The 14,697-nt window shown below is 39.4% G+C and overlaps 1 protein-coding gene across 2 annotated transcripts in view; it reads left to right on the top strand.

The window, feature by feature from the left end:
- Window positions 1–14,697, top strand: part of LDLRAD4 (low density lipoprotein receptor class A domain containing 4) — a 276,570-nt gene that overhangs the window by 131,389 nt on the left and 130,484 nt on the right. For both annotated transcript variants that reach the window (XM_069004376.1, XM_069004375.1), the window contains exon 4: window positions 6,117–6,257. In XM_069004376.1, the coding sequence (XP_068860477.1) occupies window positions 6,117–6,257 (141 nt within the window). The remainder of the gene's footprint in view (window positions 1–6,116; window positions 6,258–14,697) is intronic.

Genomic DNA, 14,697 nt, shown 5'->3' with positions numbered 1-14,697 from the left:
TGAGAAGTCCTGGCATTCCAGTTCTCTTTGGGCACTGCCAGGCCAGGAAAAGCAAATGGGTAGAAGGGCAGAAAATGGACCCCCGTACTTATACTACCTTGCTGTTTTATGGGAAGGTAAGTGATAAATAGAACAAATCATTTATGAAGTTGGCAGTAGAAGAGGTTTTCCTTTATTGGCCTTTCTCTATGCTGGCAAAACTGGCAATTTGAGTGAGCCTGACGGTTTTTGAGATCACCTTGGAGAGGCTTGTCCATTAGTGATGAGTGCTGTGGTGGGAGCTGTTGTCTCGTACCTGAGGAGACATGCTCAGGGTTGCTGCTGGTCCCCAATGTGAAGCTGAGGAGACTTGCTGTGTGGGCAGGATGGTGGCTCAGTGATAGCGAATCTCCTGAATTTAATTCCCAGTGTTGATGAAAACTCTTTTTTTAGTGCCCCAGTGCCCCTGAGGAAGAGATTTTTCTCTTTCTTTTCACACCAGAGAAATATATATGGTAAAGAAAGATCACAGGGAAAAACTAACCTCACTGGCCAATCTCAAAATAAAGGAGCTCTTTCGGTTGCCCCCACGATGTCTGGGGTAATTTCATTCAGGCTGTTAATTAAGGTAAGCTTGGTGAAATGTCCTAATGCCCCAAAGTGGTGAACTGAGCAGTGGATTTTGCTACCTGTGTGCAAGAATATTGTGTTTGCTTCTTTTAGCTACTGACATAAATAGTAACTTGTTAAAGGGCATAGCTCCAGGCTTTGCCTTAAGAAGTAGATGAAAAGATAATTGCTGGATAAGCAAGCGAGCATGGGGCACTGTAAGAGCAAATGAGACTGGTTGTGAACCAGTAGCAATCTTCTTTCAATCAGCCTGGTTTTAAGGCTGTAATCTCCCCTGGGCAGAGAAGGTCTCTGTCTCCACGTTGCGTGGCTCCGAGAGCAGCCTCGCTTCTTGGTCCCTCGTGAGGCCGTGGGCACTGAGGACAGGCCTTTGACTGTGGCTTACAGCTCTGCTTCTTACCCTGCATAAGCTGATCCGCTTTCATTTTTGTTGGTATTCTGCTTGGCATTCTTTTCGTGAAGTGCTTTTTTGTTTTGTAGAGACCTACTTATCCCTCCCTTCCCTGCTCCAGTGGAGGTTTATTAGATCGCATGGCAGCCTGCCATCTTCCTTATTAACCAAGCTTTTTCCCAAATAAACATGCTCCTTGTGTGCATGTCTCCTGTTTATGATTTACTTCCCATTATAAAGCTACAATCTTCAATATTAAAAATAATACACAGACAGATGTTTATGAGAGGCTGAACAGGGTTTTATTGTACTGACTCTGGTATTTGTGGTTTATATTTCTTTAATCTCTAGTGAAGTGTGGTTCCTCCCACCCTCCCCAATTTACTGCTTCTGCCTGTTATTATCCTTATAACAGGTGATGATGCCCTTTAAACACATTTTCTTTCAGGCTGTTATGTGCTGCAATATGAGCAGGAGTATGAAGAAGTATGATGATGTACTTAAAATGGCGTCTTTATGTAAGAAATTAGAAATTAGGCCTTTATTCTGGAGGTCTAGATCTGCCCACCTGGAGGCAAAGAGATTCTTACCTTCCACTTGCATGACTTCGGTAGGGTATTTGATCACCCTCTGCTGGCTGAGCTGCCCAGGCAGCTGCCAGTCTGTTGGATTTTGGGCTAGTGCCTTTCCGCTCCGGTTAAGTCCCAGACATCACTTAGGATTTCATTTTGTGCATTTGGACCGTGTTACTGCAGTTTAGTCACAACAGTTTGAAATCACTGGCTGCGTATATGGGTTTTTATTTTTTATTTGAATGGATGGAAGAGAATTCTGCCCCTGGGTCAGATAATCATCTCAGACCTGTTAAATAAGTAGCTGTGACATGCATCATAACAGTGGCCTAAACCACCATATTTTTTCAATATGACACTTTGTTGCTTTTTTTCCTTGGCCTGTGGATGGGCTTACATTAGAAAAACAAACAGCACTTAGCTATAATTAAAAATGCCCTACGGTAAGTGGGATGACAAAACAATGGGAATGCTGTTCATATGGATGAAGTCAAGTGTAAATGAAGTCTAAAAGAATTAAGTTGAATGCAAGGATAAAATTATCGTGTTGGCTAGGCACAGAAAGTATAAAATAAGCCTACCCAATACATCAGATCTTGCATTTAACAGCAAAAAATCTGATCAGGGTAGGTTTTTTGTATCATGAGGCAAATCCATACTTTGCTGTAGCAACAGAAACATAACCTTCAATTAACTATTTGGAACTATTTGAAATGCAGTTGTGCATTAATTGGTAATTGTAGAGAGTTTTATGCATACAAGCATCTACCTTGAACATGTGTGCAGTATACTTATTTGTACTACTAGCACTCAGTTTCTAAAAATAGAAAACGTTCATAACAGTATTCTTAGTATTCCTTTTTTTTCAAGACAGTCAAGTTCTACCTGGAAGTATGTTCATTAAAATTTTATGTTGAAGAACCACTGTATCATAAAGATAGTTTTAAAAATTATGCTCCAGACATAATTATGAACATAGTAAAGCATAATTATAAGAAGGGTTGATATTTTTCAACCTCCAGTAGCTGTCATCTTGCTTCAGGTTTAACTCTACTCAGAGCCTTGCTGACCAACCTACTGATGTTTCACTAATTGCCACTTGAAAATGGAAAGGGAAACTGTCTAGCTTTGGAACATTATTCATGAAAGAAGGATCATGTTGGCTTGTTTTCAGAACAGGATCTTTTCCTCCTGTCTCGTCTAGACAGGCCAAGTACAAGACTTTGTACTGAAAAGGGCTCTCTGGTGTGTCATTAGGCTTATTGATCTCGTCTGGACTGGTCTGGATTCCCTGGCCAGTGTGTTTTGAGGTCACTGCTTGTATTTTGGTACAGACTTCTGCAGGTTTGTTTCAGTTTCACAATACTCTAATATTTGCTTTCTACTACCCCTGTCAACCTGACTTTGATCCATCTTGCTTTACAAGAAAGGGTTCTTTGCTAGTTTCAGTAAAAGCATGCACTGTTTAAATGCATTCACTAAGCAAACTAATTAAAGTACTGAATTTTTGTTCACAAGTTGCAAATACCAGATCCTAAGTATATTCTATGTTCAGAAGTATCTGTACATTCATTAAATAATCTGTTTAATTAATTTATTCTGTTCCTACAATCCATTTTTCCTTCAAGTATTTCCCTGAGACTTCACCAGAATGTGAATTATGTGGACTAAGTTTTGCAATTTTGTATCCTCCATTTGATATTACATTTTGTTAGATTTAGACCTTACTTTTACTCATGCATGTGTGAGAAAAAGAAGAAGCTTCAATGCTATGCAGGCACTGCTCAGCATTAACCAAAACACTGGTGTGACATCAACACTGTCCTACAGCACTGTCCAGCACTGGCTATTTGGACCATAAATCCAAATAGCCACCACAGAGTCTCTTGTGAAGGAACTTAACTCTATCCCAGCCAGGCCCAGTAGAGGATGACTGCTTCCTTGGCAAATAGATTTGGTGGGAGACCAGAAGGCAACATGATTTTTGACAACACGTCCCATTTTCAAATCAACACAGAATTCCTGTGGTATTTTGAGCAACCTTCCAGTTAATGTGGGCACATCAAAAAGAGGACAAGAGGGCTGATGACTTTTTTTTAATGCACCTTCACAATGGCAATTTTCATGTGTGTGAGGGAATGAGGAAGTAGCCATAATATTTTACAAGAAAAGTTGATTGAGTCTTCTTTTTGATTCCAAATTTCAATGTGGTCTGTTACCTATGACAAAAAAACCCCACACCTTAAATCAAAAATTCTTTCTTCTGGTTAGTCGTCTTATGATAATGTTAGTTAAACCCCAGAACTTTAATACAGCTACAAAAAGTGTAATGCTTTGTCTAGGAATAATCTTGTTCTTAGCTTTAACTGCTTTTGACTTGACATCTTGCTTGAGCATTTCATATGAGCCATGAGGGAAGCACGGAAAGCATTACATTAGGACTCAACACAAAGGCACAGGAAAGCAGTAAATGGTTAGCCAATGTAGCATGCCACATATTCTAACTGGAAGCAATATGGTGATTGATTCTTTCTAATAGTAGAAGCATTATGTTCTTTACCACTCTAATTTAATGCTGTGTTACAGTCTTCATTTAAGGTATCTGGAAAGTTTGAGTCCTGTCAAGGCAACTTCCAAGACAGCTTTGTTCATTTCTTGTTCCAATTTCTTCATGAAATTATGGAGAGAGTCCTAAAGCATTGTAATTATCAGATTGCTAATACTGAGCCTCCTTTCCAAAAGTAATTGTTAATGACCTTTTCAATTCCAGGGGTTTCAAAGGCTTACTTCATTTGGTTATGATTTTTTTAATAGTCTATACTCAAAAAAAATCTAAGCCCTTCAATGCGTCTTCAGTTCTTTGTTGTAGCAGAGAAGGACAAGGCAACAAACAGAATAATTTGTTTGTACAGTATTTTATTCTACAATTTTAATAGGTCAGGGACTGCAGGGTTGGACTGAAAAAGCCTAAACTTCAGACCTCATTTAGGCAAATACTAATTTTATAAGTGCACTTTCACCAAGTGAAATAGATCCCATTGTTTTCCCCACAGGAAATGCTTGCTCTCCTTGCATATCATGCCTTCTGTCTATATTCCTAAGTAACATTTTATATGTTACACATATTGATGCATACAAATTTTTGTTGCAGCAGGTTCTTGCTGGTACGTGTACCAAAATATCATTAATACTCTTGGAAAGTGTTTGGAGTGAAGTCTTCAAATTGCTTTATCTATAAAGCAAATGAAAAATGAAAATTAATTTGCTCCCTTTCTCAATTTCTTTTTCCTCTCCTTTGCTATTACCACTCTTGCTTTACACAACAGACACACGAGAGTAAGAGTCCCACCTCGGTAACTGATTTAGGGACTTTTTAGAATTGGAGGTCCTGTTGTCTCAGTTCAGAGTAAGTTGAGATTAAAGCAAAGTCTTTTGCTGATACTGTTGAAGATGAACAAATTATGTCTCTTTGCTGGGAAGGATCAGAAATCATCTCTCAGAAGCAGAATCAGCCAACCCATACTGCAGGCTTAGGGAAGCCCAGGGTTCAGGGAAATGGCACTCCTTTAATAAACTACTTGTGAGTGTTTCTAATTCCGTCTGGTTTGCCTCTGCTTGTGAATGACAATCACCCGAATTTGTCAACATGCTGGTAGTGTAATCATTAAATTTTAATTTGTCTAGATATAATGTGTTCTCTGTTCTATATGTGTAGTGCATTTAACTTTGTAACAAGCCTAGTGAGAAAGCTTTTTGTAATTGTGTGTATATTTTTGTGAACATTTCATAATTACATCTCCAGTACTTGCTATAAAGTATACGTGGTCTCATAGGCATTGTTCTCATGACAGAATCATATTTAGGGGAAACTGTCCCCTTTTTTTTTGGTAAAAACAAAATGTAAAAACTACAGCATGCCTGCATTTAGCATTCAGACACCTTATAGGAGTTTTAGAAGTTTACTAACTTTTAGAGAACACTAGCATGTGGGATTTTGATGTGCAGACACCAACTGCCTGATTGTAATTAGGTGGGAGACTGGCAAATTGGCTTTGGGAAGGTAGTTAAGGAATAATTGTCTGTGTCTGGACAGGATTGTTCCTGGTTACAAACTATACTGTTGCCTTACAGCTGATGCAAGACTTTTTTTAATGTGGGACAATTATTATTTTTATTAATAGTGCTGTCTTGCCCCAAATATGCAAGGTGCCACACAAACATGTATGAGAACATGGTCTTTGTCCGAAGTGAGCTATAATCAACATGAACTGCAAAAAATACTGCTTATTATTAAAAAAGGTGAATTTTCCCAGATGGCAAATCTGGTTTTCTAGTGGTTTCATTCTGGTGATCAGGAATGTGTCACATATGTATTTATACGTGCAATGCTGTAAGTACAGTATTGTTTGTTTTGGTGTTGGAATGCCAAAGAGCCATCCACCATTACAGCATCTACTTGAAATATATTGTCATTTTAGCCCTGAAGAAGGGTAGGCATCAATTTTCTCACAAATTTTTGATTTGGTTTCTTTTTTGCCTTTCAGAGTGCAAATTCACCTGCGCCAGTGGTAAATGCTTGTATCTTGGTTCACTGATTTGTAACCAACAGAATGACTGTGGGGATAACAGTGATGAAGAGAACTGCCTGCTTGTAACAGAGCATCCACCTCCAGGCATCTTTAGCTGTGAGTATTGGCTCCTTGTGTGCATCCATGTATGTATGTCAGATATGTCTGTTTACCTCAGAAATCAGTCTTTTTGGAAACTTGGTCTGCAGTATGAGATCAAGGGATTATGAGACAGAGGAAGTAAATACTACTTTTCTCTGAACTAGAAGGGATGTGTGACACATTTTCCCTAGGATTCTAAACATGAACATTTGTAGTTATTCAAAGGGAGTTTGTCCTATGGACATTGAGGTTATAATCATATGGATCATATGGGGCCTCTGAGAAAGTGTAATTAAATATTTGTTCTACAAAGGTTCTACAAAATATTCTATGCTCTGTCTGTGTAAGAGTCTTTATATGCTAATAAGAGTATCAAGAAAATTATAATCTTTCTATTAATCATTCCTATTAGGTTTATTGGTGCTGAGATCAGCATCATTTGGTAGGTTACTGACCTTTGTAGGTATATATTTAAAATAGCTTTAGTTGCTATTCTTTGGTGCATAAATATTGCACACACAGTGCCAGAGTTTATCACTAGAATTGCTTTCTTAGTGCTTTGCCCTCAGTGATATACACTGATATCAAACTCTGCTTTTGCTTTTGTTTGTTCTGCAATAATTTATTTTTAAATCACAATTCAGCTTTCTGGATGGGGGATAAAATTTCCGATAAGGTTGCTGAGATACAGGTACAATAGAAGTCATATTATGTTACTTCTGCTTTCCAAATGGTTTGGTTCTGCCCATAGTGACATCCCTCAGTATTCTATTTAACTTCTGATTGTGACTATGTCTTAGGATTATCTGTTTTGTTATGATGTTATTAGTAATAGTAACTATGAGCAGCACGTATCTGTAATTTTTGTGATTAATGAATGGGGCTATAAGCAGGACAGAGGTTGAAGTCAGGTGTTGGTTATACACCTGTCCTCTTCTACCCTCTAACCTCTAAGTGAACATGTTCCTAAGTGCTATACTCTAAATCGTTTAAATCTTGTGCTTTGTATTACTTTGGTACCTCTGCAGTGATTTCAGTGGCTTTGAAATAATAATGACCTATATATTCTTTTAGGCTATTTCATTTTTATTTATTTTTTTTTAAATTTGTTTGGTTTTGAGTGGAACTCTCTCCCGAGTCTGAGGACAAGACATAGGCTTTGGTGATGTGTCTAAACCAAAAGGTCACGTTTGCCCATAACCTTGGCTTTAGAAAAAAAATATCAAAGACAGAGAAGGAATACAACCATAAACTGTATTTAAATTGTATTTATCATGTTCTGTCCATTAAACGGACTACTACATGGTAGAAATCAGTGCCAGTTGGTAATAGGAAACAACACTGTTATGGACATGTCAGTTAGTTGTGTTGGCTTATTCCAGCTTTGAAAAAATGTTTTTAGAGTACTTGCTGAAGTGAGGTCCCCAGGCCTTAGAGGGATGACACATTGAATTAAGAAATGTATGCTTGCTTTTGCTCAATGATTTTAATAGGGATCCCTACCAGAGTACACCAGAGAGTATGCTCTTGAAATGTCCCAGCTGAGCAGGCTGCCTTTCAACACAGAAGTACATACATTCATTGCCCTCTGATTAGTAACAAGACAGTAATACAGCTCAATAAGAAGAAAATGCCTATTAAAAAAAAAAAAAAAAAATCACTTGAGGAATCTTAAACCAGGTATTTCTTTCTGGTCAGCGTTGCATATCAGCTCTGTTCTTGCATCTTCTTGTTTGTGTGCAGTTGATGAATGGGAAGGAAAGTGTTGAAAGGAGCCACTTATTAGTTTGTGCTGGTCTACATTCAAGCACGGTGTCCTGTTTCTCCCTGGGACTGTCCTTATCTTTACCTACAGCACATTGTCACTACAACAGTATGCCTTCCCCTCTGCTGTTTGTTTAAAGAATCCCTTTTTCATGCTGTATTCAAACCTTCTATCCTTCTGTGATGGAAAAAATATTAATCTTATTTCAGAGTTATACACAGACTGCCCCCAAACAATGTCTAAATAAATAAATTTTCATACAAAAGTTCTACTTTAGTTTATTTAAGCAGTATGTGCCATAATAGTGGTAGCCCATATTCCCCAGCTGCTGAAACATTTCTCATTTGTGTTCTTGCCAGCAGCCAAATTCAGAATGTCTTGTTGGAGCTTCTCGTTCAGTTTAGTTAAGTTCCATGGGCAATGGCATAGAAAGATTTTTTTTGTGGGTGACCTGCTCCCTGGATCTCGTAATTATAAGAGATCCTTCCTTAACACAGATATTCCTATGTTAGAGGAGTTCACATCTCCCAGATCTGGTGTTCCTCTCTCCTTGCCATTTTTATATGGCTCCAGTGTGCTAATTGTTAATTCAGTCTTTTAAATCATAGAATGGTTGGGGTTGGAAGGGACCCTGAAGATCATCTAGTTCCAATCCCCCTGCTGTGGGCAGGGACACCTTCCACTAGAACAGGTTGCTTTAAAGCCCCATCCAACCTGGCCTTGAACACTCCTATGGATGAGGCACCCACAATTTCTCAGGGCAACCTTTTCCAGTGTCTTACCACTCTCACAGTAAAAGATTTCTTCCTACTACCTGATCTAAACCTATTCTCTTTCAGGCCATTCCCCCTTGCGCTATCATTACATGTCCTTGTAAAAATGTTGCTACTGAACTCAGTGTCTCACATGTGTGAAGGAAAACAAAATGTGTATCTCTGCAGCCCTTTGGTTGTATTAATTTTCCTTTGCTGACTTATAGGTAGGTCTGCCTTATGCTGCTGCATGGGCAGTTCACTCTGTAGCACAGAGAAATAGGAGGGCAGCTGGGAAAATCCAAGGTGTGTTAGAGTCTGATTTTAGATGACACAAGCTGCAGTCCAGCAAGTTGGTCAAAATACATGCTAAGGCATTGAAATTGAACATGTTAAAGTAACAGTTTGCTTGGTTTACACTGGGATGCAGATTTGATGATGCATGTTGAAGCACACTTCCCCTCCTCGGTGAGGACACCCCAGTGCTACTGCATCTCTCCCTGCAGGTCGCCTTGTGCATAGCCCACGTCAGCTTTCAGTAGGGCTACTTGTTTTTGTTTTCATCAGCTGTAAAGACTTATTGATTGAGATATTGGAGATGACTGTTCTTTTAAGACTACTTGGAGGTCATGGGTGTATTTAACAGCACAAAGCCATGATAGGAAAAATAAAGGAAAAAGTAGGATTTTAAACATTGCAGACTTGGCCTTGGTAGCAGCTTGCCACTTCATGTGACCTGGAGAATTCGGACTCCAAAGAACAATGTGCCTGCCTCTAGAAGGACACAGTTCATTTGTTTGAGCATTTCCCTTTGTTTCACAACAAACGATCAGCCTGCCTTGTCCTGCTAAAAGTAAATTAGATTTTGAAATGGGAAGTGTAGTCTGTTGTCTGCAGACTGCAGCGTCCAAGTTACATCTTACTAAGAAGGGTTGTGGTGGTGGAGATTTTAGGTTTTTTTAATTGTTTGGTGGAAAACATTACAGGTAGTTGACTTTTCTGTGATCTGTATGTGTTTGTGGGCATTTCAAACACAAATATTGACATGCTTGAGAATTTACAGAAGAATAAAATAAGTGAGAACAAATCCTTCTTGTCATGTGCAAATTATGTCTACATCAAATTTCAAGCTGTCAGCATTGATGGAGGTGATGTGTCATGGCTGTTTTGGCATAGAAGAGTTTGCTGTAGGAGTTCATTTTCCTCTGCAAGGTAAAAAACCCAAACAAATCAAATATATAGCTCTCCCTTTCACCACCCCCACCTACTGCTGTCAGCTCTGAGCTTTGTAGGGATCTGCAGGGGGTTGGAGAATGATTCTGTTTTAAAAACAAAAAGCTCAATCAAAGGAAAATATTTTGTTTAAAGAGACCTTTGGCATCCCCCTCTGACTGTGACACCGAATTTGTGCAGATAAAAACAACCGCTTAGATTTACATTTTGATTGTGCTTCTGCTTTCATGTGTGCCGGGCTGTCCCACTTCAGGTGAAATTTATCCATTTCTTTAAATATTTAGCAGTCTAGCGTTGATGTTAATGAAAGTCTGGCACTGCTATTTTGAGCATTGCAACAATGATAGTAATTTTCAGTGTCAGATTACTGCTTCTCGGAGGAAAAGGGAGATGGGAGGAGGGAAGAGCAGAAAAAAAAAAATTGTTTCGGCTCTAATAGAGTTTGTCATCAGCCTGGCTGTGCCAGACAGATGGATCATGAATACTGTCTAGACGCTCTCTGCCTGAGTGGAGCTGTGGTCTCTAAGGACAAGCAGTGAGACGCCGGCTTAAGTGACTGGGGAAAGTCAGGACGTGCTCCCCTCTCACCAGATAGCGATCCGGGCTGATCCTGCCCGGCGGTGCTGGGAGCCGGTCAATACCGAGCTTAGCTGAAACTTGGCTATTATGGGGCTTTGGGGGGGAAAGGAGAGGGATGTTGTAACGACAGTATTGATTTCAGCTGCATCTGCCCAGGGACTGTGGGGTGATTTAGCTGGGAATATAGATCGCGGGAGGGGGTGGATTGGGAGAGTCATCATCTGGCCATAAAGCACATGCTTTAAAAAACTACGCACTCACCTGTATTTATCAGTTGCTTTAGTCACAGTATATGCTGGAAAATACTTACTTACTGGCTTATGTTTTCTTTATTTGGCCACTTGTTCAGAAGGATTCACCTGTTTCCCTACCCGGGGCTCCCTATGTCCCCGGCTGTTGAGGTCACATGAGGCTGCCTTTGGAAAGGAGAAGCTGTGGTAACCAGGTGAGACCTATAGCCTAGGGCAGATCTTGTGCTATTTAGTGATCTCTCATGCTGTTACTTGTCCCTTCTCTGTCACTAAGCACAATTAATGATAAGGAAGTTTCTACTGTAGATGGAGCAATAAGTATTTTTTGACCGGTGGAGTTTTAACAAAAACTCAATTTGATACATATGCTAACTTATTTAAAACGCAGGAAGTTCTCTGGGGTTCAGATTACAGAATAAACCATAGCACACTGGATTTTAGTTCTGTGTATATGTAACTAAATACTAGATAGCTATTTTTATTTAGAAAATCCAGTTGGCTTTCAGCCTATAGTGGAGTCATTTCTTGAAGTGCTATAATCAGGTTCTGTGCTTTGTTTTGAAATAATTTAATCTTTGCAGTTTTTTAAAGCACATTATGGAATGTTAGCAATTAACATGATCTTGAAAATTTGAAAAAGAAACAAAACATTAAAGTGATTTTTGTATATTTTTTTCTTAAAACTTTGTACATATTTTTAAAAAATACTTTATTCCCTGGCTTTTAATAAATGAAATGGAATCCTGGTCCCATGAATGCTCTAACAACACGGCAATGGAATTCAGTAATGCTAGAGTTCACCTATTCTTCTTCTGGAGCCTTATGCTATGAGTGACATGGACAAGCCAGACACATGTATGTGGCCAATAACAACCACGAAATGTGCTGGTACAAAATTAGGTATTTGCATCTGCTTACAAACAGGGCTGAACTTGGCTCCTGGTAAGGAATTTCCATTTCACAAAGTCTCCAGCTGAACATTAATCATATATTTACGGTTAATGAGAAAAGAAAGAAAAACTCACAATACTGTGCAGATGAAAATGCTGGAATCTCAGTAGCTGTGAAATGCTATTTTATTAATTCTCAAAGTATGTAAGTCAGTTGTATCACATGTAATCAAGATCTAGAAAAAATGTTCCTTACATCTGTTTGTGTTTGCTCTTCATACACATTTCATTCATCCTTCCTTCAATTCCTGTTAACTTTCAGGAAACTTCATCCAATACTAAATGTTGCTGCTCAGTCCGATTATGTTGGGTAATCTTTGTGCTTGCTCCTGTTCCCTTTTTTGGCTACTGATTTCTTACAGATGCAAAAGGGAATTTGAAGTGCTCCAGGTGTGCTGTGGAATAAAATCTTCATTCAAAGACTGATTTTTATGTATCTTAGAAAGTGATTAATCTTCAGGTTGGAAATCTCAGAGCAGTACTACCAGGCACAATGGGACTTTGTATCTTACAGCTATACTTGGCCCCCTCAAGACACCAGAGCTCTTCCTGGACCAATGTGAGGCAGGGAAATGACCTCCCACAGACTCTGAGGGCACCCTTTGTACACACCGTTTCTCTACCAGAAGTGCACAGTAGCATAAACATTTCATCAATGCAGGCGTAAAACTCAAGTATGAAAACCACAGTGCAGTCTCATACCACAGGCAAGATCCTCCCCTTGGACAGAGGAAGAGAATAAACTGTGAGACAATTGTTTTCAGACCTTATTTCACACACACCTAACAGGTGCTTGAACGTGACATCAGAAATCATATAGAATGTAACTGAGCAACTTTTGCAACTTTTCTTTTCAGCCCATATTAGTAAATATTGTCCAGTGCTGCCCTTCCTCACTACATTTTCATTTGCAGGGGTCACACTGTACTGTGCACTAGGACACGGCATAGCTAAATCTCTGTAAGTTTTAGGTGCAGTTCTGAAATCCTGCTGTGTGAATTTTACAGCCACAACTTTCACCATCATTCATTCAATTCATGTTGGTTATTGATGGTAAATACTCATTAGGAGGAGCACTGCATTGTACTGTTTGCACTTGGCTGCTATAAGCCTGGAGGAGCCATTGGGAACTATTTCTTCTGTACAGCATTGGAAGCTGTTCAGGTGCTTAGGCAGTATGAAGATAACTTATATTTTCTTATAGTTTAAAATGTTTTGTGAGGGTTTAATAAAAAATGTTTTAAAAAATCCTCACAAGAAAGGGACATAAAGTCAGACTAGATCACCTTCCTTCTCTAAGAATGCTGCAGACTGTGATGTTTGATTGCTTTTCATTCTGCAGATGTGTTTCTGACCATTTATTTCCAAAACCACTTCATCTCCCTGATGAAATGAACCACCTTAATTTTTCTTAAGCAGTCTCATCTTCTACTTCTGCTTTAAAATAACAACTGAAGGGGAATTGGGGGTTTGCTTGTAAGTTCTGGTATGAAGACATGCACACTGAAATTTTTCTTTCTGAAGTTTTTGTGTAGATTAACATACAGCATCATGCTCATGCTCAAAGAAATCCATGCTTTTCGGTGATCTCTGTAGTTGTCTGTATTGTGAGTGAAATGATGTTTTTCCATATCATGTAGTGTTTAACCAAAGCACGTTGCTTTGGTCATTAGTGTGTAGCTATTTTTCTCAGACTGGAAAGCCTGAGAAACCCTTATGCTCTTCACAGTTTTGCGAGTGCTTGAGACTGGCTCAAGCCACTGTTGCCTGTTGTGGTTGCTCCCTCACTTGCTCCTGTGCAAGTGTTTGTGCAGGCACATAGGAGCTGGGGTGGAGACTGGTCTGGTTCTGATGAACTCTTGGAAACGTCCACTTTGTTTAGGCCAGTGTCATGTCCTTGATTCTGTTCTCAGCTCAACTGTGCAAACTCTTGTGCCTGTGCAAAAGCAGAGGGACGTACAAGTGTCTCTGTTCAGTGGTGGCTTATCATTGACTGGTTTAAGGTTTCTGTGCCTTAGTCCCTGCCTCTCTAAAGTATATGCTAATAGACCTTTCCCTGAATACATAAGATTTTGGGAATTAAGAACTAACAGTTACTTTGCCCCTTTTCCCTAATTCTGAAAATCTCATTATCCGTCACTTTTTGTAATAGCAAATTGAAACAGAAGGGTGAAGCATCAGAATGGGTGTCTCGGGACCATCCATGGGCTTGGGTTCTTTTGTACTGAACCCAGGCTAGTACAATGTAATATACCATTTTGATAACCAAGTCCAGTTTGGCTTAAGTCATGGGGCTTTGTTGGAATTATGTCAGCTAGTTAAATTACTACATAGGAACAGCTCTCCTGGGTCAGATCAAAGGCCCAGCTAGCTCAGTATCACATCTAGCACTAGCCAGCTGCAGATGCTGAGTGAAAGAGTAAAAGCAAATTAGATAAATAGTTCTGCTTTTCCCAGTAAACCTGATTCCTTGGAGGAATGCTGCACTGCTTTGCACAGAGAGCACGGGGTTTATGTCCCCTGGAGAGAATTTAGCATTTAGAAAGGGCAGGAATTGGGTTAAAGAGAAAACGCCTCATTTCAGAAGTGTGAGAATGAGCGAAGATCCACCAACCCTTCACTAACCAGTAGATGTGTGGGCACTGTTGGCTCTTCTATATGCAGCACATACTTTTCATGTTGAGGCATTCTGAATGTAGGACACGAGCTAGAAGGTGCTGAATTCATGTCAGCTGGAAAGACTATTTGCCTGGGTCTTTTGACTTACTTTGTGAGGAACAGGGATTTTTAATTTCTCCAAGTTTACTGTTTTTTTCTGAGTGATGTTGTGGGTTTTTAGTCAGGATTTGTGGACTGTGTGACAGCTTTATATTTAATGGTGAACCAAATTCACCTTGCAGGCTTGAATTTGTCTTGGCTGTTTAA

Source organism: Aphelocoma coerulescens, chromosome 2, assembly GCF_041296385.1.
Source record: "Aphelocoma coerulescens isolate FSJ_1873_10779 chromosome 2, UR_Acoe_1.0, whole genome shotgun sequence".
In the NCBI taxonomy this organism is placed as follows: Eukaryota; Metazoa; Chordata; class Aves; order Passeriformes; family Corvidae; genus Aphelocoma; species Aphelocoma coerulescens.
This window is presented reverse-complemented; position numbering and strand designations above follow the sequence as displayed.